The 24,978-nt window shown below is 43.5% G+C and overlaps 2 protein-coding genes across 3 annotated transcripts in view; both read right to left on the bottom strand.

Moving 5' to 3' along the window:
• LOC131744767 (zinc finger protein 814-like) overlaps window positions 1–14,787 on the bottom strand; it is a 22,693-nt gene extending 7,906 nt beyond the window's left edge. Inside the window, exons 1-3 of one of the 2 annotated variants that reach the window (XM_067019845.1) lie at window positions 14,750–14,787; window positions 6,776–7,165; window positions 5,378–5,504 (exon numbers count right to left, since the gene is read on the bottom strand). In XM_067019845.1, coding sequence (XP_066875946.1) covers window positions 5,378–5,504; window positions 6,776–6,808 — 160 coding nt within the window. In that variant the 5' untranslated portion in view covers window positions 6,809–7,165; window positions 14,750–14,787. Of the gene's footprint in view, window positions 1–1,053; window positions 1,106–5,377; window positions 5,505–6,775; window positions 7,166–14,749 lie in introns of those variants that run through there. The other variant, XM_067019846.1, reaches the window with a different exon arrangement.
• The window catches only part of LOC131744794 (zinc finger protein 211-like), a 27,831-nt gene continuing 15,624 nt past the window's right edge, over window positions 12,772–24,978 (bottom strand). The window contains 2 exon segments of the mRNA XM_059044666.2: window positions 12,772–15,897; window positions 15,899–17,177. Coding sequence (XP_058900649.2) covers window positions 15,498–15,897; window positions 15,899–17,177 — 1,679 coding nt within the window. The 3' untranslated portion in view covers window positions 12,772–15,497.

The following is a 24,978-nucleotide window of genomic DNA, read 5'->3' as shown; positions in this document are numbered from 1 at the left end:
TGAGCACAAGTGCCACAACTACTAAAGCCCACACACCTAGAGCCCATGCTCTGCAACGAGAAGCCACCACAATGAAAAGCCCACATGCCACAACGAAGACCCAACGCAGCCAAAAATAAATACATAAAATAATTTTTTTTTTTTTTTTTTTTTTTTTTTTTTTTTTTTTTTCCCCCAGTACATGGGCCTCTCACTGTTGTGGCCTCTCCCATTGCGGAGCACAGGCTCTGGACGCGCAAGCCCAGTGGCCATGGCTCATGGGTCCAGCCGCTTGGCGGCAAGTGGGATCTTCCCAGACCGGGGCACAAACCCGCGTCCCCTGCATCAGCAGGCAGACTCTCAACCACTGTGCCACCAGGGAAGCCCAAAATAAATGAATTTTTTTAAAAAAGACCCAACACAGCCAAACATGAATAAAAACATAAAAATAAGTATATATATTTACACACCTCATAATAGACAATCAAAAGATATAAAGCAAAACCTGACAGAACTGAAAAGAGAAACAGTTCTACTATAGTATGGGGACACTTCAATGCTCTGCTCTCAGCAATAGACAGGAAGAATAGTTTAAATTAGATAAAGATCATACAAACTGTCCTCTCCAACTGAAACAGATTGAAGATAGAGATCAATCACATATAGAAAACTTAAATACCCACAAATTTCTGGAAATTAAACAACATGCTTTGAAGCAACCAATAGGTCCATGAAAAAAAACACACAGGAAACTAGAAAATACTTAAGAGACTAAAGAAAACAATAATGTAACATACTAAAACTTATAGGATGTCATAAAAGCAGTACTAAAGAGAAAATTTACACCTATAAATGCTTACATATAAACAAAGAAATATCAACAATCAACAACTTACCTTTACAACTTGAGAAACTACAAAACAAACTAACTAAACAAAGCCTTCTGAAAAAGGAAATGATGAAGATTAGAAAAACAAAATAGCCAGAACATTCTGTTCTTAACAAAGCCTGCCCTCAGTAGAAACTACTTAACCAGAGCCTAACCTACTGTCATTGTATCAGAGCCTAACTTACCTGGGAAAGAGGAAATACCCAAATACAGCCGCCAATACCCATCCTGTCCCACCTAAGGGAGGGAAAATTAAATTGAGAAGAAGTTGTTAAGTTCAGGATCCAGACACACAGGCTCATTAAAAGACTGAAAATTAAATATAATATGAATGCTAACAGCAACATGCATGCTTCCACTCTCCACATCTTACCAACACATCAATAAAGGCCTATCTACCATGGTTCCTTTTAGGGAATACATCATGCCAGTTTCAAAGAAAAAAATTACAGGGCCAACTAAAAGGCCAAAAAACAAATTTTGAAAAGGCAAAGGAAGCTTCAGAACTAGAATCAGATATCACAGGGAGGGACTTCTCTAGGGATCCAGCAGTAAAGTCTCCACAGTTCCACTGTAGGGGGCACTGGTTCAATCCCTGGTAATGGAAATAAGATCTTGCTGTTGGGAAGTGAAGGGAGGGAAGGGAGGGGAAAGGAAGGGAGGGAAGGGAGGGGAAGGGAGGGGAGGGGAGGGGAGGGGAGGGGAGGAAGAAAGAAAGGAAGGGAGGGAGGGTGGGAGGGAGGGAGGGAGGGATATCACAGGGATGTTGGAATGATCAAATTGGTAATGTAAAACAATTATGATTGATATGCTAATTAATGCCTGCTAATGGATAAAGCAGACAGCATACAAGACAAGAAAGGCAATGCAAGCAGAGATGAAAATTCTAATAAAGAACCAAAAGGAAATGCTAGAGATCAAAAAGAACAGAAGAGGAATGAAGAATGAATAGGATGGGCTTATTAAGACTGGACACAACTCAGGAAAGAATCTCTCAGCTTGAAGTTCTTGTAGTAAAAACTTCTAAAACTGAAAAACAAAGAGAAAAAGAACTAAAAAAAGAGACTATCTAGGGCTTCCCTGGTGGTGCAGTGGTTGAGAGTCTGCCTGCCGATGCAGGGGACTCGGGATCGTGCCCCGGTCCAGGAAGATCCCACATGCCGCAGGGCGGCTGGGCCCGTGAGCCGTGGCCGCTGGGCCTGCGCGTCCGGAGCCTGTGCTCCGCAACGGGAGAGGCCACGAGAGTGAGAGGCCCGCGTACCACAGGAAAAAAAAAAAAAAGAGAATATCTAAAAACTGTATAACACCTGCAAATGCTTTAACATACATATATAGAAACATCAAAAGGAAAAAAAGAACAAGGAATAGAAAAAACATTTGAAGCAATAATGATGGAGAATTTCCACAAAATTAATGTCAGACACCAACCCACAGATCCAGGAAGCTCAGAGAACATCAAGCAGGTTTAATGCCAAAAAACTACACCTAAGCTGGGGCTTCCCTGGTGGCACAGTGGTTAAGAACCACCCCCCCCGTCAATGCAGGGGACACAGGTTTGAGCCCTGCTCCAGGAAGATCTCACATGCTGTGGAGCAACTAAGCCTGAGTGCCACAACTACTGAGCCTGCGCTCTAGAGCCTGCAAGCCACAACTACTGAGACTACGTGCCACAACTACTGAAGCCTGCGAACCTAGAGCCCGTGCTCTGCAACAAGAGAAGCCACAACAATGAAAAGCCCGCAAACCACGATAAAGAGTAGCCCCCGCTCACCGCAACTAGAGAAAGCCCGTGCACAGAAACAAAGACCCAACACAGCCATAAATAAATAAATAAAGTTAAATTAAAAAAAAAAAAAAAAAAAACTACACCTAAGCATACCACATTCAAATACAGAAGAAAAAAAAATTCCCAAAGAAACCAGAGGAATAAACACTTTAGTCATGGGGAAGCAACAAAAAGAATAACATCTGAATTTTCAGAAATCATGCAAACAAGAAGAGAAAGGAGTGAAACATTTAAAGTCTGGAGTGGGGGCGGGCGTGTGTGTCACCAATGTCAGCCTAGAATTCAGAATACAATAAAATTACTCTTCAACAGTGACGGTGAAATAAACACTTTCTTAGATGCACAAAAATCGTGGGAATTCATTTTTTAAAAGTTCTTTAGAGAGATGGAAAATAATACAGATCAGAAATTTGGGTTTCACAGAGAAAGGAAGAGCACTGTAGATTTTTTAAAGTTTCACTGACATATAATTAATGTGGAACATTGTATTTGTTTAAGCTGTACAACATAATTTGATAAGTGTATAAATTGTGCAATGATTACAATAAGTTCAGTTAACACCACAATACAATTTTTTCTTCTGATGAGAACTTTTAGGATTTACTCTTAGCAAATTTGAAATACACCACACAGTATAATTAACTATAATCACTAAGTTATGCATTACATCCCCAGGACTTATTCACGTTATAACTAGAAGTCTAGCTTCTGACACCATTCACACATTTCATCTGACCCTGTTTGCCCATCCCCTACTCTGGCAACCACTAATTTCTGGGCTGTCTCTGAGCTTGGGTATGTGTGTGTGTTGGGGGGGGGGGGGTTCTTTAAAGATTCCAGGGACTTCCCCAGTTGTCCAGTGGTAACGAATGCACCTTCCAATGCAGGGGACGCAGGTTCAATTCCCTGGTTGGGAAACGAAGATCTGACGTTCTGCAGGAAAACTAAGCACGCACGCCACAACTACTGAGCTCACGCGCCTCAACTAGAGACCACGTGCCACAACTATAGAGCCCACAAACCCTAGAGCCTGTGCGTCAATCTAGAGAAGAGAAAAACCTGCACAACACAACTAGAGAGAAGCTTGTGCCGCAACGACGAGCCTGAGCATCCCAACAAAAGATCCCGCATGCCTCAATGAAGATCCCGTGTGCCACAACTAAGACTTGTCGTAGCCAAAAGGAAAAGATTCCACATGTATGTGTAATTATGGAGTACAACTGACTCTTGAACAACATGGGTTAGAACTGCATGGGTCCACTTACACATGGTTACATTTAATTAAGTAAACACAGCACCACATTATCTGTAGTTGAATGAATCCACAAATGCGAAACTTCAGAATCACAAGGCTGACTGTGAAACTTCATCATCTGCAGATTTCAGTATATGCAGGGGCGCCTGGAATCAATCCTCTTTGGAAACTGGCAAACAACTGTATTTGTCTTTCCCTGTTAGACTTATTTCACTTGGCATAATGCCCTCAAGGTCCATCCATGTTATTACAAATGGCAGGATTTCTTTCTTTTTTAATGGTTGAACAATATTGAATAGTGTTCCATATACAGCACATTTGTTACCCATTCATCCATCAATGGACACTTAGGTTCTTTTCATGTCTCGGATAGTGTAAATAATGCTACAATAAACAGGGGATACAGATATCTTTTTTAAAAAGATAAATTTATTTATTTTTGGCTGCTTTGGGTCTTCGTTGCTGCACGCGGGCTTTCTCTAGTTGTGGCAAGCAGGGTCTACTCTTCGTTGTGGTGCATGGGCTTCTCATTGCTGTGGCTTCTCTTGTTGCAGAGCACGGGCTCTAGCGCGCAGGCTCAGTAGCTATGACACATGGGCTTAGTTGCTCTGCAGCATGTGGGATCTTCCCAGACCAGGGCTCGAACCTGTGTCCCCTGCATTGGCAGGTGGATTCTTCACCACTGCGCCACCAGGGAAGTCCCCCCAGATATCTTTTCGATATGATTTCACACCCTGTGGATGAACACACAGAGGTGGAATTGCTGGATCATACTGTAGTTCCTTATTTAATATTTTAAAGACTTCCCTGTGGTGCAGTGGTTAAGAACCTGCCTGCCAATGCAGGGGACATGGATTCGATTCCCACGCTGGGAAGATCCCACATGCTGCAGAGCAACTAAGCACATGCACCACAACTACTGATCCTGTGCTATAGAGCCTGCACACCACAACTACTGAAGCTCACACGCCTAGAACCTGTGCTCCGCAACAAGAGAAGCCACTGCAATGAGAAGCCCATGCACCACAAAGAGTAGCTTCCACTCGGCTCAACTAGAGAAAGCCCACACGCAATGAAGACCCAATGTAGCCATAAATAAATACATAGATAGACAGAAAGACAGATAAATAATGTCAGGTGCAGAAACGGAGCAAACTTTGGGTAGTATGGATCCGTACCCTCACTTGGCCCAAGAGAGGGCAAGCAAGGAGGGATCTCTAAAGCGGACTGCAACACTGATGAACCTAAATGGTCACCTGCAAGACTTTGGGGCTACAAGTTTCATGGCATTAAGGAGTAGGGATGCACTCTACCTAGCCATTGTAACCGCAGCACATAACCGCAGCACATAACTTCAAGAAGAAAGCAGTGCCCATGGTCCAGATGTGAGAAGGACAGAACTACCCTTGGGGAAAAGGAGAAAGGCAGAGCCTATCTCAGAGGATGGGGATGGGTGTGAGGGCCTTACCCAGCATGCAGACAAGGGCAAAGTTCTCCAGCATGACATCAAGGTACAGGTGTATCTGAACCTCATCAAGAAGACACCATTCCTCGCAGGAGAAGTACACGGCCACATCCTCAAAGGTCACACTGCCCTGGTATAACAGGGACAAATATAACCATGAACAGTCTCATTTCTGAAAACCCACAGTCCATCTTCCCACACATTTCCCCTACCGCCCAACCAGATGGAGCCTCTCGAGACCTGGGGAAGAGAACCTCTCTCCTTTGATCTGAACCTCGCATTGCCTCCAGAATACACAGGCAGTCATTTCAAGTCTAACTCCAGTTCTTTCCTGTTTATTTCCATCAGAAAAAAGGAGACCTGCATGTACCTAAACAAGCTCAGCCTCACCTCAAAACACTGCCACAGGGACTTCCCTTGTGGTCCAGTGGTTAAGGCTACGAGTTTCCACTTCAGGGGACACAGGTTCAATCCCTGGTGGGAGAACTATGGATCCTGCATGCCGTGTGGTGCGGCCAAAAAAAAAACATTAAAAAAAAACACTGCCACATACTGGTACCGGTTCCAGGAGTAACCTTCCACACCTCCTTCCATCAGTGGTGGGAAACTAGAACCCCCTCCACAAAAACTGGCCTGCACTCGGGAAACCAAGCATGGGGTTCTCCAGGGTCCCCAAACAAAAGTGCTGGGAGAATGGCAGGTTAAGAACCCTAAGATACCTCAAATACACAGAATGTGTGCATGGGGGGTGAGAACAAGTGAGGGACTGGGACAACCTCCACTTGCCCAAAGTGCTTCTCCAGCCCATGGCATCTGTGGGAAAAGGCAGGCGATGGAGAAAAGTGACCTAGGCAGTGCTTCAGGGGCTCACACCTTCCCTGGACCTGTGCCCAGTACCAGAGCCAGGTAAACTCTGGCTGACTTGCTAACCTCTCCTCTGTGCCTCCATCCTCAGTGCTCCCACTTACCAATTGTGACCCTGAAAAAAGCCACAACTTCCCTCTAACTCAATGTCCTCATCACCCCCCTACATTCTGCTTTCCGTTGAACACTTTGGAGAATTTTTAAAAAGCCTAGCTCAGATGGTGCCCTTCCTGTGCTCAAAACTATCCACCGCTCCCAGGGCCCTAAGAAGAGAAACACAACCACTCATCTACCACTCCAGGTGCAGCCTGGCCTCAAACTGCGTTCCTCACAGAAACAAGATGGACTCCGAGTTCCCGAATATTCCTACTTCAGTTGTATCTCCAAGCCTCACTCAGACCACATTACAACGGTGGTCAGAAATAGGGACACCACCCCTGCAGGCCTCACTGTACTGGACCAGACGCCTCTCACTCAGGGGTTTCGTATTTGGTTGGGGAAACGGGCAGGGGAGAACCCGGAGCCCGCAGCATTTACCTGAGCCGGGTCCCTCAGCGCAGCCGCCGCCATCGGAGCTCCTGGGAGGAGAGGAGTGGCGACAGTCGAGGGATCCGGTCGGACTTTGTACCGATGCACCCCTCAGGCGGCGGTGTCCCCAACAGTCAGGCCGTCCCTTTGCAGTGTGTACAAAGCCTCCTCCTGCGTCTTCTTGGCCCGTCACCTCGCTCCCGTCACCGCACACTCCGACCTTCCGACTAGCTCCACGATCAAAATGGGCGCCACGAGGACGCCGGAAGTTCTTCTCCCGGAGGTTCGCCCTCCCGGAAATGCCCACTTCATGGATTTTCATTGGATGAACGTCGCTGCCTTAGCGCAAAATCTTCTGGGTAATGTAGTGCCAAGGACTCAGGGACGGTCACCCCGCACCTGAATCGCCGGGAAAAAGCCAAGCTGCACCACGGAAGCACTGGAAAATGACCTCTAGGGAGGGGAAGGGGCTCCTGTCTTCTTAAGGGAGCGGGGAAGGTTTGTTGTTCTTTTTCTAATTCTCATAGGTAGTAGTTTAGGGGCTCCAATCTTCTTAAGGGGGAAGGGAACCTTTGTCGTTCTTCTTTTTCTAATTCTCATAGGTAGTAGGTTAGGCTATTTATTTGAGATGTCTCTTGTTCCTTGAGGCCTGCATTTCTACAGACTTCCCTCCTAGAATTGCTTTTGCTTCATCCCATAAAGTTTGGAATGTTGTGCTCCAGTTTACATTTGTCTTAAGATATTTTCTACTTTCCCATTTGATTTCTTCACTGACCCATTGGTTTTTTACTAGCATGTTATTTAGACTCCACATATTTGTTCTTTCCCCATTTTTCTTATTGTAGTTGATTTCTGGAGAGATCCCTGCTCGCCTAGTGGTTAGGATTCAGCGCTTTCATTGCCAAGGCAGGGTTCCATCCCTGTTCAGGGAACTGAGATCCCACAACTCATGTTACAGGGCCCCCCCAGAAAAATAAGAATAATTACTGTAGTTGGGTTTTTGATGTCATATTTTACATCTTTGTGCTTATCCTGTTGTGTGTAGTTCTACTTCCTTCTACATTAAAAAAAATCTACTTACCAGCTTATTTAAACTATCTTCATTCTTTACTATATATTTGCCTTCCCTAGTGGGATTTTCCCTTTCCTGAAGAGTAGTACTTATTTTCCATTTAGAGAAGACTCTTCAACATTTCTATTACGGTAGGATTAGTATTGATGAATTCTTTTGGGTTTTGCTGATCTGGGAAGTTCTCCCTTCTGGCCTGCAAAGTGTCTGCAGAGAAAACAGTTGATAGCATTATTGGGATTCCTTAGTTTATGACTCTTTCTTTTTCTTTTGATATATTGAGAACTCTCTCTTCAACTTTTGCCATTTTCTTATGATATGTCTTGGTGTGGGTCTGTTTGGGTTCATCTTGTTTGGGATCCTGTGTATCAATACTTCCTGTACCTGAATACCAGTTTCCTTCTTCAGGTAAAGGAAGTTTTCAGCCATAATGTCTTGAAAAATATTTTTGTTCCCATGCTCGCTCTCTTTTCCTTCCGGAACCCCTATAATTCGAATATTGGAACACAACAGTATCCTAGAGATCTTGTACATTCCTTTCATTTTTAAAAAAAGTGGTTTTTCTGTCTGCTTTCCTGATTCTGTGATTTCCATTATTCTATCTTCCAGACCACTTATGCATTCTTTTTATCTCTTCCTCTACTGTTCATTCCTGCTAGAGTGCTTTTTATTTGAGCCATTGAACTTTTTTTTTTTTTTTGGCCACACCACGCAGCTTGTTGGATCTCAGTTCCTCAACCAGGGATTGATCCCGGGCCACAGTAGTGAAAGCCCAGAATACTAACCACTAGGCCACCAGAGAACTCCCTTGAAGTTTTTGTTTTTGTTTTTGTTTTTTTGCAGTACGCGGGACTCACTGTTGTGGCCTCTCCCGTTGCGGAGCACAGGCTCCGGACGCGCAGGCTCAGCGGCCATGGATCACGGGCCCAGCCGCTCCGCAGCATGTGGGATCTTCCCAGACCGGGCCACGAACCCGTGTCCCCTGCATCGGCAGGCGGACTCTCAACCACTGTGCCATCAGGGAAGCCCGAAGTATTTATTTTTCATTGGGTCTCCTTTTGTTTTCTAGTTCTCTGTTAAAATGTCCATTGTTTAGGTCAATTATTTTTCCTAGTTCAGTTAATATTTTTATTACCAATGTTTTGAATTATTTACATTGTAACAGTTATTTCTGTTTCATTGTTTATTCTTTCAGGAGTTTTCTCTTTCTCTCAATTGAGAGTATTTCATTGGCAATTTACATTTTATTTAACTTTCTCTACCTCTATAAACTTAGGTGATACAGTTTCCCTTTGGGGTCTTGAAGGGGTGTCCTTCTGAGGGACTATGACTATGCAGAGTGGGTATACCTACTGCTTTTGGTGGGAGGGCTGTATTTGATGTGGGTGCAAGTCACGTCTTTCCTCAGAGCGTGATGGCAGCTATCATCACAGTAAGGGCTGAGACTGGGGATTGAGGGACTACAGCCAGCACCGGGTGTGAGACCTGATCCCAAGCTGCAGGAACAGAAGCCATGAGGGTTAGGCTGGGGCTGTCTCTGTTCCCATTAAGTGTGTGTCCTTCCCTCTCCCCACACTGTGACTTTAGCCACAGGAAGGGAGTGCTGAAGCAAGTGGGGTTTTCATGCATACAGGGGTCTGGTAATGCTGCCTGTGTAGGTCTCTGTGGCTATGCTCAGATGCAGCCTAGGGTCTTTTCCCCAGTTGTGGCTGCCTCAGATCCAGTGCTGCACTGTGGCATGCAGTGGGCTGGAGCATTTTCTTGGCTTGGACAGGGTGCACTGGACTGGGGACCATGGTGAGGTGATCATGGTGAACTCAACAGCTGCTAGAGGCCTCTCTTTGCCCTGCATTGGAAACAAGACATCTTGCTCTCTCATAGCTGATCAGTATCTCCACTCTCCGTCACTCCAGCTGTGTTGTGGCACCACTCCATAGGGAGGAGGCGGCCCCCTGTGGTTTCTGTGCATGTATGGTGGGATGGGTGAGCTTTGGCCAACCAGCTGCCGTCAGAAGACTGGGCTTCTTCTGATATACCTGGGGAGTAAGTGCCAAGAATGGCTACCAAGGCCCCACTCTGACTCTGCACTGGGACCAGGTTGTCTCTGCTTACAAAGGTCGACTCTTTTCCCAGGTCTTGGCGGCCACACATGCAGTCCCATGCTCTGGCATGGAGTTAGTGAGGCCAGAGCATTTGCTCCACTCTGACTTGGGTGTGCTAAGATCCTGGTCACCAGAAACCTGCAAAAACCTGCTAATGCAGACCTCTCTCTGCCTGGCCACAGGAACAGGCATTTGCTTGCTCACTCCTCCCAAGCAAAGTCCAGGTTCCTCCAGCCTTTCTATCTGTCCCAGTGGTCCTCCACCCCGTCAAGGAGGCTTGTCTCCACAACATAGACATGAGGACTAGAACACCTAGTCTGTACTTCAAGCCACTCACTCCCCGGGGAGTGAGCTCACTGCCCGAGTGATTGCCCTTCCTCTCTGAGTCCCACATCTCCTGACCACATTGCTTTTCTTCCCTTCCTGCCCAGTTACATGTATATGTTTCTTACAGCCTTGGTTGTACAGGAGTCCTTCTGCAAGTTTTCAGTGAGGATTGTTCCAAAGTAAATGGTTTTTTTTGTTTTGTTTTTTTGCGGTATGCGGGTCTCTCACTGCTGTGGCCTCTCCCATTGCGGAGTACAGGCCCCGGACATGCAGACTCAGTGGCCATGGCTCATGGGCCCAGCCGCTCTGCAGCATGTGGGATCCTCCCGGACCAGGGCACGAACCCGTGTCCCCTGCATCGGCAGGAGGACTCTCAACAAATGCGCCACCAGGGAAGCCCCCAAAGTAAATGTATTTTTGATGTGTTCGTGGGGGAACATGAGCTCTATGCCCTCCTATACTGCCATCTTGATTTCCTATCAGCTGGTCCATAATGAACAAAAAAAAAAACGAATGAGAAATGAACCTATATTGTTTGGAGGACAAGCCTGCTTAGCCCAGTTTTATCAAGAAACCTGAAAAGCCAGCTTAGTAAGAATAACTCCCCCATTGATATCTGATCAAATACCCATTTCCTACCCTTGATATCTGATCTGAATAGCAAGATTCTTATTAAGTCGGTTTAGCAAGAACACCCGTTACCCTGTTTTCTGTTGGTAATTTTCCACCCACTGACTCCTTCACTCTACTTCTTGGCTATAAATCCTCAGCTGTCTTTACTTAATGTTGAACTCAATATTTCAGTCTTTGGGGACTCCTTTAAAGAACACCTGGCCCATCCTTATACCCTGTGATCCTCCACCCAAGAGCCCTGCTCATACCCTACACCCCATGCTGAGGGACAAGAGTATATTTTACTGGGAACCAACATTGATGGCTTTCCTGTGAATGACCCCATTTATCTACCCAATCTACCTAGTGCCACCTAGTAATTATTATTACTCCAGTTTGTGAAAGGAGGAGTCTGCAACTTAAAGAGGTGGAGGGACTTTCACAAAGGTACACAGCTCTCAGGCCTTTGATGAGAGTGATTCCTCTACGCTGCACCTGTCCAGTGGCATCTCTTTGTGCCCTGCCAGCAGGCACTCCATCTGCTGTGTCCCAATCATGAACTACACACACCTGACCTCTGCATCTCCATCAGGGCCTCCAGCTCCACTATCCCCAGTGCACACCACCTCTCTGCAAACAGCCTCCCTCTTAGGAAGTTCTTCACAGGGACAGCAGCACCATTCAGCAACACACACTGGTCTTCGGTTTCACCTCAGATGTGACACAGGCCTCCACCACCACATGCAGTGATTTGTGTCCAAGGTCATAACCATCTTCCTGAACCTGCTTCATGATGTGCCTGTGTCCAAATTCTCCCAGTCACTATTCCGAGCACTGTGAGGGACTCTGAAGGACTAGGAATGTCCACTGTAGCCCTCCCCCACTCCCCAAGGCTCTTCCTCCTAACTTTAGGACCCACTGCCTAACTGCTCCTCCTACCCACCAGAAAAATGTGACCAAATAATGATTGCTAATCACCAAGAACGTGCCCACATCTCGGGGCTCATGCTTGACAAACCTAAGTCTAAATGCTATGTGCTGAATGCAGGCTGACACCTCCCACAAATCCTGTAAAACCCCACCCCAAGTCCTTCTGCTTGCCTGACAAAGCTGCTCACAGGTGTGAATCTCCAGGTTGTAACAAGGTGGTTACCCAGTCCCTGGTCTGAAAACCATCAGTGCATCATCATACTTGTAGTGATGTGGAAGAAGTTGTTCTTTCCAAACCAGTCTGCACTCACCTCATCACACATTATCCAGGACTGGGAGATTATGTGCGGCCCACACACCAGAATGTTGGGCATCCCTATCACAACTGCCCCAAAATCTCGCTGAAGTATTTGTGAGTTTTGTAGCCACACCTGCTGTGCTGGGTCAGCACCTCCCACTTTATTTCCCAAACAGGTTCTCACTTCTGTCATAAATCCTTTGTGCTGTGGTACACAAGTTTGTAGGTCCAGGATGCATCGAAGTGTGTTAGCAATCAAAATCTGTCACAGTGTCCCCAGTTGTGCTGATATACACTGATATTTAGAATATTTTCATGTGTAATAAAGTTACTGGAGTTATGAAAGGGCTCTTTTATTTTAGAAACACATTTTAAGAAATTATGTATTCAGGGGCTTCCCTGGTGGTGCAGTGGTTGAGAATCTGCCTGCTAATGCAGAGGACATGGGTTCGATCCCTGGTCTGGGAAGATCCCACATGCCAAGTGCTGCAACTACTGAAGCTCATGCGCCTAGAGCCTGTGCTCCACAACAAGAGAAGCCACCGCAATGAGAAGCCCATGCACCGCAAAGAAAAGTAGCCCCCACTCGCTGCAACTAGAGAAAGCCTGTGCACAGCAACAAAGACCCAACACAGTCAAAAATAAATAAAGTGAATTTTTAAAAAAAGAAATTTATGTATTCAAAGACATGATACCTGGGATTATAAACTGTAAAAACCACTAAGTATATCATGATACACAAACACAAAAAGTCTGCAAAAATACAGTAAATGATGTAAGATACAGGAAGGTTCCTACATAGTCATTCCATTTATATATACATTTGGAAAAAGGTATTTCAAAAGTAGAATATGCTCTTGCATCAATATTTTTAATTTTGAGGATGAATTAAAAATGACAGGAGGAAACTGGTTTGGGGGCTTTACACAAGTATCACAGTGTTAGAATGTACATTTAAGATACATGTAATTTATTTTCATTCAACTATACGTATATACATTAAGTGATTTTTAAAACAAATATGCAAAATCTGTCACTTTATAATCATTCTACTATGGTTTATTAGCGACATTCTTAAAATTATTTGTGGCTACTGTACCTGTAAGGTAGAAAAAGAATACAATGGTGGGCTCCTGGCAATGCTTCCCAACTCCATATTCAGTGACATTTTATGTTGGTAATTTGACATTGGATATGCTGGGAGTATTTACACCAGGGAAATTGGTAAAGACTACAAACCAGAATTTCATTTACTGTGTTACTGAATATCTGGACTTAAGACTGAGGTAGGATATGGGAGTTCCCCAGTGGCCTAGTGGTTAGGATTCTGGGCTTTCAGTGCTGGGGCCTGGGTTTGATGTCTGGTTGGGGAACTGAGGTCCCACAAGCTGTGTGGTGTGGGGAAAAAAAAAGGGGGGGGGGGACTGAGAATTTTAAAAAGGAAAAAAACCTGAGGTAGTATGTTAATAGTGCAGATTTATCTTTAACATATATAATGTATGTGGCCATTACATTATGGATAAGACCAAAATTAAGAAAATTTAGAACATATTCTTTCACTATGCCAAATTACAGTTCCATGCAGAAAAGAAGTCACTCACATTGGGTAAATGTGTGAAATCTCACAGATAACCTTTGTTGTTTCCCTGATCTCCTACTTGTCAAGGAAAGAGAAAATAGACAAGAACTCACAAAATAAAAGCAGGTAAAAGACAGAAATAGAATTTTATCAAAACAAGACATGCAGGTAAAAAATAGACACATTAAAAAATAATAATAAATTTAAAAAATAAAATAAAATAAAAAAATAAAAAACAACAAAACCTCAAACTCAAGAATCCTGAGAGAGGGAATCCCCTGGCAGTCCACTAGTTATGGCTCTGTGCTTCCACTGCAGGGCGCTCAGGTTCAATCCCTGGTTGGGAAACTAAAATCCCACATGCCACAAAGTAAACCCCCACCCCCCAAAAGAAGAACCATGAGAAAAAAGCAATTAAAATCATACTGATTTTATACTGAGATTTTACAGTCTTCCATCAGAGGGATCAGCCTGCATTCAGTCTTAGATTTTTTTTGCGGTACGCAGGCCTCTCACTGTTGTGGCCTCTCCCGTTATGGAGCACAGGCTCCGGATGCACAGGCTCAGCGGCCATGTCTCACGGGCCCAGCCGTTCCGTGGCATGTGGGATCTTCCCAGACTGGAGCACGAACCCGCGCCCCCTGCATCAGCAGGCGGACCCTCAACCACTGCACCACCAGGGAAGACCCAGTCTTAGCTTTTAAGCTAGGTTGGTCAAATGTAGGTCACAAAAGGGGGGCAGGAGTTCTTGCTGATTAAAAATCATTATTTGGTGACTTACATTTTTTTGGGGGGCGGGGGAGGAGCAGTAAGGGGATGGTAAAAGGGATTAGGAGGAAGAGCCTTGGGGACCAGGCCATGTGAGGGCCATAGTGGACATTCCTAGTCCTTTAGTGTCCTTCACGTTACCCAGAACAGTGAGCGGGTCAACTGCATAATGGGGAAACAGGGACATCCTGAAGTGGGTTTATGAAAAAGAAGGTAAGGACCTTGCAAATTAATCACTGCATATGGCAGTGGAGCCAGTGTCACATCTGGGTGACTCCAACAATCCTCTCCGCAGTACCTGGCTTGGTGCTGCTGTCACTGTAAGAACGTCCCAACAGGGAGGGTGTTTGCAGGAAGATGTACACTGGGAAAAATGAAGCTGGAGGCCCACGTAGAGAAGAACACAGCAGGTGTTGGTAGTTCATCATCGGGACAAAGCAAATGGAGTCCCTGCTCGAAGCAGAAGAGAGGCCACTGGAAGGGTGCAGTGCAGAGGAAGCACTCTCATCAAAGGCCTGGCAGTAGTGAGGCCTTGTGGAATTCCCTCAACGTCTCTGGGCTGCACATGCCTTCCTTTACAAATGGGAATAAAAACACTATGAGCACTGGTTTGGTTGGGTAGATGAATGGAGTCATTTCCAAGAAAGTCATCTATGTTGTTTCCCAGAGAAAGACAGCCCTATCCATCAGCATGGGGTTATGGTTATCAACAGGGCTCCTGGGGTGGGGGGCAAAAGTGTCCGGATGGACGTGTCTTTGGGTCCTCAATGGGGAAACGGGGGGAAGAGGACTGAAGTGACCAGACTCCCCATGTCCTGAACCAGGCAACCTGGCATTGAATCCAGATCGCTGTTCACAACAGATGATACATTCTCTCTGTGCCGCAGTTTGTCCCAAGAAAGGGTACATTTGCTGCACAGTAACTGCAGGGGTTCTTCCCATGCTGTTACAATCTCAAACTCCTTGAACATTAGTCCCATCTATATTCGCTATATTCATAAGGCCCTTTTAACAGTGTGAACTGATGTTTAATGAAGTGGCACCTTTCAATAAGATTTATCACATTCCTTGCATTCACAAGGCTTTTCTCCAGTGTGGATTTTCCTATGGATATGGAGGAGCTGTCTTTGGCTAAAGGATTTCCCACATTCAGTGCACTCATAAGGCCTTTCTCCAGTGTAAACTCTCTGATGATGACGAAGGCTTGACCTATCAGTAAAACATTTCCCACATTCATTGCACTTATAAGGCCTTTCCCTTGTCTGAATTCTCTGATGAACATAAAGATCAGATATAATACTAAAACATTTCCCACATGCACTGCACTCATAAGGTCTTTCTCCACTGTGAACTCTCTGATGACGATGAAGCCTTGAGCTACCAGTAAAACACTTCCCACATTCACTGCACGCATAAGGCCTTTCTCCACTGTGAACTCTCTGATGATAAAAGACCAGAACTAGTAGTAAAAGATTTCCCATATTCACTGCACTCATAAGGCCTTTCTCCACTGTGAACTCTCTGATGGTAATGAAGGCTCGTCTTAGCAGTAAAAGATTTTCCACATTTATTGCATTCATAAGGCTTTTCTCCAGTATGAATTTTCTTATGGGCACTGAGGTATCCGTTTCGGCTAAAGAATCTCCCACATTCACTGCACTCAAAAGGCTTTTCTCCACTGTGAACTCTCTGATGATTACAAAGGATCGACCTATTACTAAAAGATTTCCCACATTCACTACACTCATAAGGCCTTTCTCCAGTGTGAACTCTCCTATGATAATAGAGGCCAGACCTAGTAGTAAAAGATTTTCCACATTCACTGCACTCATAAGGCCTTTCTCCACTGTGAACTCTCTGATGATTACAAAGGATCGACCTACTACTAAAAGATTTCCCACATTCACTGCACTCATAAGGCCTTTCTCCAGTGTGAACTCTCCTATGATAATAGAGGCCAGACCTAGTAGTAAAAGATTTTCCACATTCACTGCACTCATAAGGCCTTTCCCCACTGTGAACTCTCTGATGTGTAAGGAAACTAGATTTGTGGGTAAAAAATTTTCCACATTGGCTGCATTCATAAGGCCTTTCTCCAGTGTGAACTTTCTGGTGCTGACTATGGTTACTTCTTTGGGTGTAGGCTCTCCCACAGTTGCTGCATTCACAAAACCTTTCACAAGTGAGGACTCTCTCAGACTGAACAAATATTTCTGTGTGGCTGGAGAATTTGTTGCCCTCTCCCCAGCTGTGATGACCTTTTCCACTGTCAAAAACAGCTTCACACTCCTTACTGTTGTTCAGTTTCTTCCTGGTATTAATGACCTGTTTCTGAAGTCCAATTTTGGCCATGTAGTTGTTCCCAATCTCCAGGTAGGTAGAGAGATTCCCTGTTGCATGGATTGTGCAGCTTTTGAAAAATGCGGGTCTCCCCATATCACAGCTGAAGGGTTTCTCTCTAATGTGCTGCTTCTGGTGCTCTTGAAGGTTTGCAGTGAAATAGAACTTTTTTCCACATGCCCCACATGTGTATGCTTTCTGCCCCCTATTTGTTCCTTGCTCTTCAGCCAAGTGCAAAATGTCTCTCAAGACTGGGACATACATCTTACATGGCTGGGCCTTCTCAGGAGATGAACCTGCGCTGGGAGTCCTGATCTGTGACACTCCTTCTGGAGATATGCTCTGTTCAGAAGGTGTCTCTTCATCCTCGACCAGGTGCCAAGAACCTGAAAATAAAGAAGTGATGGTGAAGTTCTTGTTCACGCTATTGGGTGTGAGTGACACCATCACAACTGTGTATCTGACATATGAAGGAAGCAGTTCACAGGACTGTGTTCAGGAAATGGAGTTGGGGTCAAATTGGGAAAGAAGGTGCTCTCACCAAGTACAGGACACAGGGATTGCATGTGGCCCAAGGCAAAAGGCGAGTTCTACAATTCACTCCTCTGTCAATGGCTTTTACCAGGACCACACCTACTGGTGACCTATCATACTATGCAGAAGTGTATTTCCAGGTCCCAGAAAATCTGACTGCAACTGGTAGCTGGTGTTCAAGAAATATTAAAGGATATATACATGGTTGAGGACATAAACAATACCAGTAAGTACTAAAGGGAAAACAATGTGAAGACCACATGAGATAAATGGGTTAGAGAGGTGGTAGGGAAATTATCTCAGGCTGGAGTCAGAATAAAAATGGGAAGTAGGGAATTCCCTGGTGGTCCAGTGGTTAAGACCTCATGCTTCCAATGCAGGGAGTGTGGGTTCAACCCCTGGTTGGGAAACTAGGATCCCACAGGCTGTGGGGCATGGTCAAAAAAAAGGGAAGTAGTAAAAAGGACAAGTTGGCAGAATGTCAAGAATGGAGAAAGGACAAGAGAAGTAACTAGGGGCCACTGACAATGGCCCTAAAACACTAGTCAAATAAGATACGTTCCAGGTATTACTTCTCAACATAGACCTTATAACAAGTCCTCTCCCAGCAGCCATTCATCTTACCAGGCTATCTGTAAGCTCTTTATACTGAAACTAGAGTCATGTACATCCCATGAAACCACCAAGGACTCTCCATCCCCAGCTGAAAAACTACATGGGACAGAAATGATACAAGCCCTAACAGAGTCAGGACAGGTAAGTGGCCAACATGAGTCCAGAGTAACTCAGTACACAATAGACCAAGGAACGATATTTAAATACTACAAAAAAAACGTCCAGTGGAGCCAGAGTGGGGAAGGATGCACAGTGGATAGAGTACAGACTGTTAAGAAACCATCTCCCCACCTAAACGGGAACAATCTAACTGATGTAACTCTTTTGCAACTATTGAGTCTACTGAAGATTTGCAGTGTCCCACAAAACGAAGTTTGAACAGACGAAACTTCAAAACCAGAATCAGATATCACAGGAATGTTGGGATGATCATGCTGGCAATATAAAACAATTATGATTAATATGCTAATTAATGTCTGCGAATGGATAAAGCAGACAGCATACCAGAGCAGAAGGGCAATGTAAGCAAAGAGATGGGAAATCTAACAAAGAATCAAGAAATGCTACAGCTCGAGAACAGCATAACAGAAATGAAAAGTGACTGTGATAGGCTTATCTATAAACTGGACATAGGTGAGGAAAGAATCTGAGCTTGATGTTCTCTTAGGAAAAACTTCCAAAACTGAAAAGAAAAACGGACAAGACAAAAAAAAAATCCAATATTGGTGGGACAACTACAAAAGGTTTAACATACACATATGGAAACATCAAAAGGAGAAAGAGACAAAGGAACAGAAAAAATATTTGAGGCAATAATGATGGAGAATTTCCACCAAATTACTATCAGACACCAAAGCACAGATCCAGGAAGCTCAGAGAACATCAAGTAGGTTTAATGCGAAAAAAACTACACCTAGGAATATCACATTCAAATGCACAAAAAGGTCCTGAAAGAAGCCATAGGAATAAACACCTTACCCACAGAGAAGCAACAAAAACAATTACAATTGAATTCTCCTCAGAACTCATGCAGGCAAGAAGAGAATGAAGTGAAACATTTAAAGTGCTCGGGGTGGGTGTGGGAGGTGACCTTCAGCAACCCAGAATTTAGTATCCAGCAAAAATTACCCTTCAACAGTGATGGTGAAATAAACACTTTCTTACATACAGAAAAATTGTGGGAATATATTAAAAGAAGTTCTTCAGAGAGGTGAAGGGACTTCCCTGGCAGTCCAGTGGTTACCATGCATGCTTCCACTTGCAGGGGGCATGGGTTTGATCCCTGGTCGAGGAACTGAGATGCCACATGTGGCACACAGCATGGCCAAAAAAAAAAAGAGAGAGAGATGGTAAATGATATAGATCAGAAATTTGGGTTTCATAGAGAAAGGAAGAGCATCAGAATAAAAAATATTTTACTGACACATAATTGTTAGGGAACATCATATATCTTTAAGCTGTACAACATGATTCTACATATGTACACACTGAAATGACTACCACAGAAGTTCAGTTAAATTACATCTTAACAATTTTCTTTCTTCTGACGAAAACTTTTAAGATCTACTTTCTTAAAAACTTCTAAATATACAATACAGTTTTGTTAACTTAAGTCACTATGCTGTGAATTACATCCCCAGGACTTAATTATCTTATAACTAGAAGTCTGTAACTTCTGAAACCCTTTACCCACGTCATCTACCCACCTTCCCGCATTCTGGCAATCACTAATCTCTTGTCTGCATCTGAGTTTGGTGTTGTTGTTGTTGCTGTTTTTTCAAAGATTTCCCATGTAAGTATAATCATGTAGTACAGTTAAAACTTGAGTAACATGGGTTAGAATTGCTTAGGTCCATTTACACAGGGATATTTTCCAATAAATACACAGCACTGCATGATCTTTAGTTGGATGAATCCAAAAATGGGAAACTTGGGCTCCCCTGGTGGTGCAGTGGTTAAGAATCCACCTGCCAATGCAGGGGACATGGGTTTGAGCCCTGGGCTGGGAAGATCCCACATGTTGTGAAGCAACTAAGCCCGTGTGCAACAACTACTGAGCCTGCACTCTAGAGCCCATGAGCCACAAATGCTGAAGCCTGCGTGCCACAACTACTGAAGCCTGCGCGCCTAGAGCCCATGCTCCACAACAAGAGAAGCCACTGCAATGAAAAACCCGCGCACCACAACGAAGAGTAGCCCCTGCTCGTTGCAACTAGAGAAAGCCCACGTACAGAAACGAAGACCCAACGAAGACCCAACACAGCCAAAATAAATATAATTAATTAATTAAGTAATATTTTTAAAACAACGGGAAACTTCAGAATCACAGGTCTGACTATGGGACAGATTTCAGTATATGCAGGGGATCCTGGCACCAATCCTCTGTGGAAACATAGGGACAACAGGTTTTCTCTCTCTGACTTATTTCACTTAGCATAATGCCGATAAAGTCCAATCATGTTGCTGTAAATGGCAAAATTTCCTTCTCTTTTTAATGGCTGAATAAAACTGAATAGTATTCCATATATATGATGTGTTTGTTATCCACTCATCCATCAACGGACACTTAGGTTGTTTCCATGTCTTGGATATTGTAAATAATGCAGCAATAAACATGGAGTACACATATCTTTTTGAGATGATGATTTCACTCTCCTAGATAAATACACAGAGATGGAACTGCTGGACCATATGGGAATTCCTTTCTTAATTCTGTAAGGATTCTCTACTCTTTTCCATGTGGTAGAAATAATGTACATTCCCACCAACAGTGCACACGGGGTCCCTTTTCTTCACATCTTCTCCTATACTTATTTATTGTCTTCTTCATAATAGACATTATAACAGGTGTGAGGTGGTATCTCATTGTGGTATTAATTTGCATTTCCCTGACCATTAGTGATATTGAGCACCTTTTCATGTAGAAGGTCACCATTTGTATATCTTCATCTGAAAACTGTCTATTTAGATCTAACAGTTTGTACAAAACAACAATAGCAACAGTGTACTCCATCATGTATTTTTAAACATACCCATATACATATGTTTATGTAAAATTAAAACAAAAGACAATAATAATACAATGGAGAAGATGGAAAATTAGGATTTGTTAAAATTATGAGCTTTTTAAACTATCCACAAAACCACATGGTGTCATTTGAATGTGGGCTTGAATTAGTTGTAAATACATATTGGAAACTATCGCGACTACATAAAAAATGAAAAGGAACAAGTATAGATGATATGCTAACAAAGGAGAGAAAAAGGGTCATTAAAAATGCTTCATGGGCTTCCCTGGTGGCGCAGTGGTTGAGAACCCACCTGCCGATGCAGGGGACACGGGTTCATGCCCCGGTCCGGGAAGATCCCACATGCCGTGGAGCAGCTGGGCCCATGAGCCATGGCCACTGAGCCTGCGCGTCCGGAGCCTGCGCTCCCCAACGGGAGGACCACAACAGTGAGAAGCCCGCGTATCGCAAAAAAAAAAAAAAAAAAAATGCTTCATTAAAACCACAAAAAGAAGTGTGGAAGACTAAACTAGGAACAAAGAACAAGGGCAATGAAAAGAAAACGGTAACAGATATGTTAGATATTTATCCAACTGCATCAATATATTAAACATCGATAGTCTCAATGCACCAATTAAAAGAGAGATTATCAGAGTGGATCAAAAACAAGACTGAATTATATGTTGTCTCCGAGAAACCCACTTTAAATACAAAGATGCACACAGAGGAAGCTCCCTGGTGGTGCAGTGGTTAAGAATCCACCTTCTAATGCAGGGGACGCGGGTTTGAGCCCCGGTCTGGGAACTAGATCCTACATGCATGCTGCAACTAAGAGTTTGCACACCACAACTAAGGAGCGTGCGAGCTGCAAATAAGGAGCCGATCGGCCGCAACTAAGGACCCCACGAGCCATAATTAAGGAGCACACGTGCCACAACTAAAGGAGCCTGCGAGCCTCAACTAAGACCCAGCAGAACCAAAATTTTAAAAATTTTAAAAAGATGCTTAAAAAAAAGATGCATATAAATTAAAAGTATGTCAATACAGAAAAAGAGGTCAACACAAATCAAAAGAAAAAAGAGAAAAGTGGTAGTAACTAGACTGATATCACAGCAGATTTTGCATAAGCAAAGTCATCAGGGATAATGAGAATGACACAATGGTAAAGTAGTCAATACTCCAGAATACACAACAATCCTTAACATATCTGTGTTTAACAGCACAATGTCAAAATATGAGGCAAAACAGACCTACAAGTAAAAAATAGATGAATCTGCTATAACACTTGGAGACATCATTCAACACACCTCTATAAGGAATGAACAGATCCAGAAAAGAAAATATCCATAAGGATGCTGGTAAACAGAATCACCATCATCAGTCAACTGGATGTAACAGCCACCTACCAATTACTAGGCTACTCCACTCAAAAACAGCAGAATATTCTTCTCAAACTGACACAGAACATTCACAAGATGGACTACATCTTGGGCCAGAAAACACATCTTAAAAAATTTAAAAGAATAGAAAACATACAAGGTCAGTTCTCAGAACAAAGTGGAATTACATCGGCAACCAGTAACAAAAGGATAGCTGTAAAATTGCACAATACTGATAAATTAAACACTACATTTCCAAATAAAACATGGGTCAAAGAAGAAATATTAAGATAAATTTTAAAGTATTTTGAAAGAAACAAACACAGCACTTGTCAAAACATGCAGATGGGGACTTCCCTGGTGGTGCAGTCAAGAATCTGCCTGCCAATGCAGAGGACACAGGTTCAAGCCCTGGTCTGGGAACATCCCACATGCCGTGGAGCAACTGAGCCCATGTGCCACAACTACTAAGCCTGTGCTCTAGAGCCCACACACCGCAACTACTGAAGTCTGCAAGCCTAGAGCCCATGCTCTGCAACAAGAGAAGCCACCACAATAAGAAGCCTGTGCACCGCATTGAAGAGTAGCCCCCACTCACTGCAACTAGACAAAACCCACACACAGCAACAAAGACCCAATGCACCCAAAAATAAACTTAAAAAAAAAAATGCTGATGCAGTGAAAGCAGTGTTTGTATGGCAATCGGTAGCACTGAATGCATATGTTAGATAAGATGCAAAACCTAAAATCAGTTATCTGTGCCTCTATCTTAGGAAACTAGGGGAAAATGAAATGCAAAGGAAGAAGAAAAGAAATAATTTTTTAAATCAGTAGAGAAAAATCAACAAAGTAAAAAAAAAAAGCTGGTTCTTTTAAATGCCCGATAAAATAAAAACAGGCTAGTCAGCCTAGTCACAAAAACAAGAGAGGACACAAATTACTAATATCAAAGTGAAAAAGTAGGGTTTCCCTGGTGGTGCACTGGTTAAGAATCCGCCTGCCAATGCAGGGGACACGGTTTTGAGCCCTGGTCAGGGAAGATCCCACATGCCATAGAGCAACTAAGCCCGTGAGCCACAATGACTGAGCCTGAAAGCCACAACTACTGAAGCCCACGCGCCTAGAACCCGTGCTCCACAATAAGAGAAGCCATTGCAATGAGAAGCCCGCGCACCACAACGAAGAGTAGCCCCCCACTCGCCTCAACTAGAAAGCCTGTGTGCAGCAACGAAGATCCAATGCAGGAAAGGAGGGAGGGAGGGAGGGAGGGAAGGAAAGAAGGAAGGAAGGAAGGAAGGAAGGAAGGAAGGAAGGAAGGAAGGAAGGAAGGAAGGAAGGAAGGAAGGAAGGAAGGAAGGAAGGAAGGAAGGAAGAAAGGAAGGAAGGAAGGAAGGAAGGAAGGAAGAATTTTACACCATGACCAACTGAGAATGATCCACGTTATACAATGCTGATTTAACATTAAAAAATCAATATAATCCATGTCATCAACAGGTTAAAAACCAACTCATGATCTCGTCAATAGATGCAGGAAAAAGGATCTGACAAAATCCAACAGCCACTCATGTTAAAAAATCTCCATATGATATAACCTAAAAATTGAAAGAAAACTTCAACTTGATGAACTAAATAAAACCCTATAGCTACTATCATACTTACTAGAGAAAAACTAGAACTCTCCCACTAAGATGAAGAAGACAAGGATGTTCCCTTTTACAACTCCCTTTCAACTTTATAGTGGAAGTCAAAACAAAGGCAAGGAGATGAGGTTATATAAATAGCATACTGATCAGGAAGGAAGGAATAAAACTGTCTTCATACTCATATGACATGACCAGGTGTATAAAACACCCAAAAAATAGAGGAAAAAAAAAAAATTCCTGGAACTAAGAAGCAATTATAGCAAGCTTTCAGGACATAAGCTTAATATACAAAAGTCAATTACGTCCTATATACCATCAGTGAACAAGTGAATTTGAAATTTAAAACACAATACCATGTAAATTAGCACCCACTCAAAAAAAAAAAAAAAGAAAGCAAAAGAAATATTGAGTTGCAGATCTACCAAAACATGTACAAGATACACCTGAGAGAAACTATAAAACTTAGATAGAGAAATCATGAATTCCATGGTGGTCCAATGGTTAGGACTCCATGCTTTCACTGCCATGGGCCTGAGTTCGATCGCTAGTAGGGGAACTAAAATCCCTCAGGCCTCGCAGTGCAGCCAAAAAACAAACAAACAATCAAACACTCTAATAAAGAAATCAAAGAACTAAATAAATGGAAAGATATTTCACCTTCATAAACAGGAAAACCCAGTATCGTCAAGATGTCCGTTCTTCCCAACTTCATCTACAGATTCAATGCAACCCAAATCAAAATACCAGCAAGTTATTTTGTGGACATAAATACTTTGATGCTAAAATTTATACAAAAAGGCAAAAGTCCCAGGATACCAACACAAAAAAGAAGAACAAAGCTGGCAGACTGACACTACTCAACTTTAAGACTTAGTATCTAAAGTAATCAAGCCAGTGTGATATTGTTGAAAAGACAGAGAACTGTTCAATGAACAGTATTGAGAACCCAGAAACAGACCCACAGAAATACACTCAACTGACCTTTGACAGATGAGCAGGAACAATACA

This window comes from Kogia breviceps, chromosome 18 (genome assembly GCF_026419965.1).
Source record: "Kogia breviceps isolate mKogBre1 chromosome 18, mKogBre1 haplotype 1, whole genome shotgun sequence".
NCBI classification, from domain to species: Eukaryota; Metazoa; Chordata; class Mammalia; order Artiodactyla; family Physeteridae; genus Kogia; species Kogia breviceps.
This window is presented reverse-complemented; position numbering and strand designations above follow the sequence as displayed.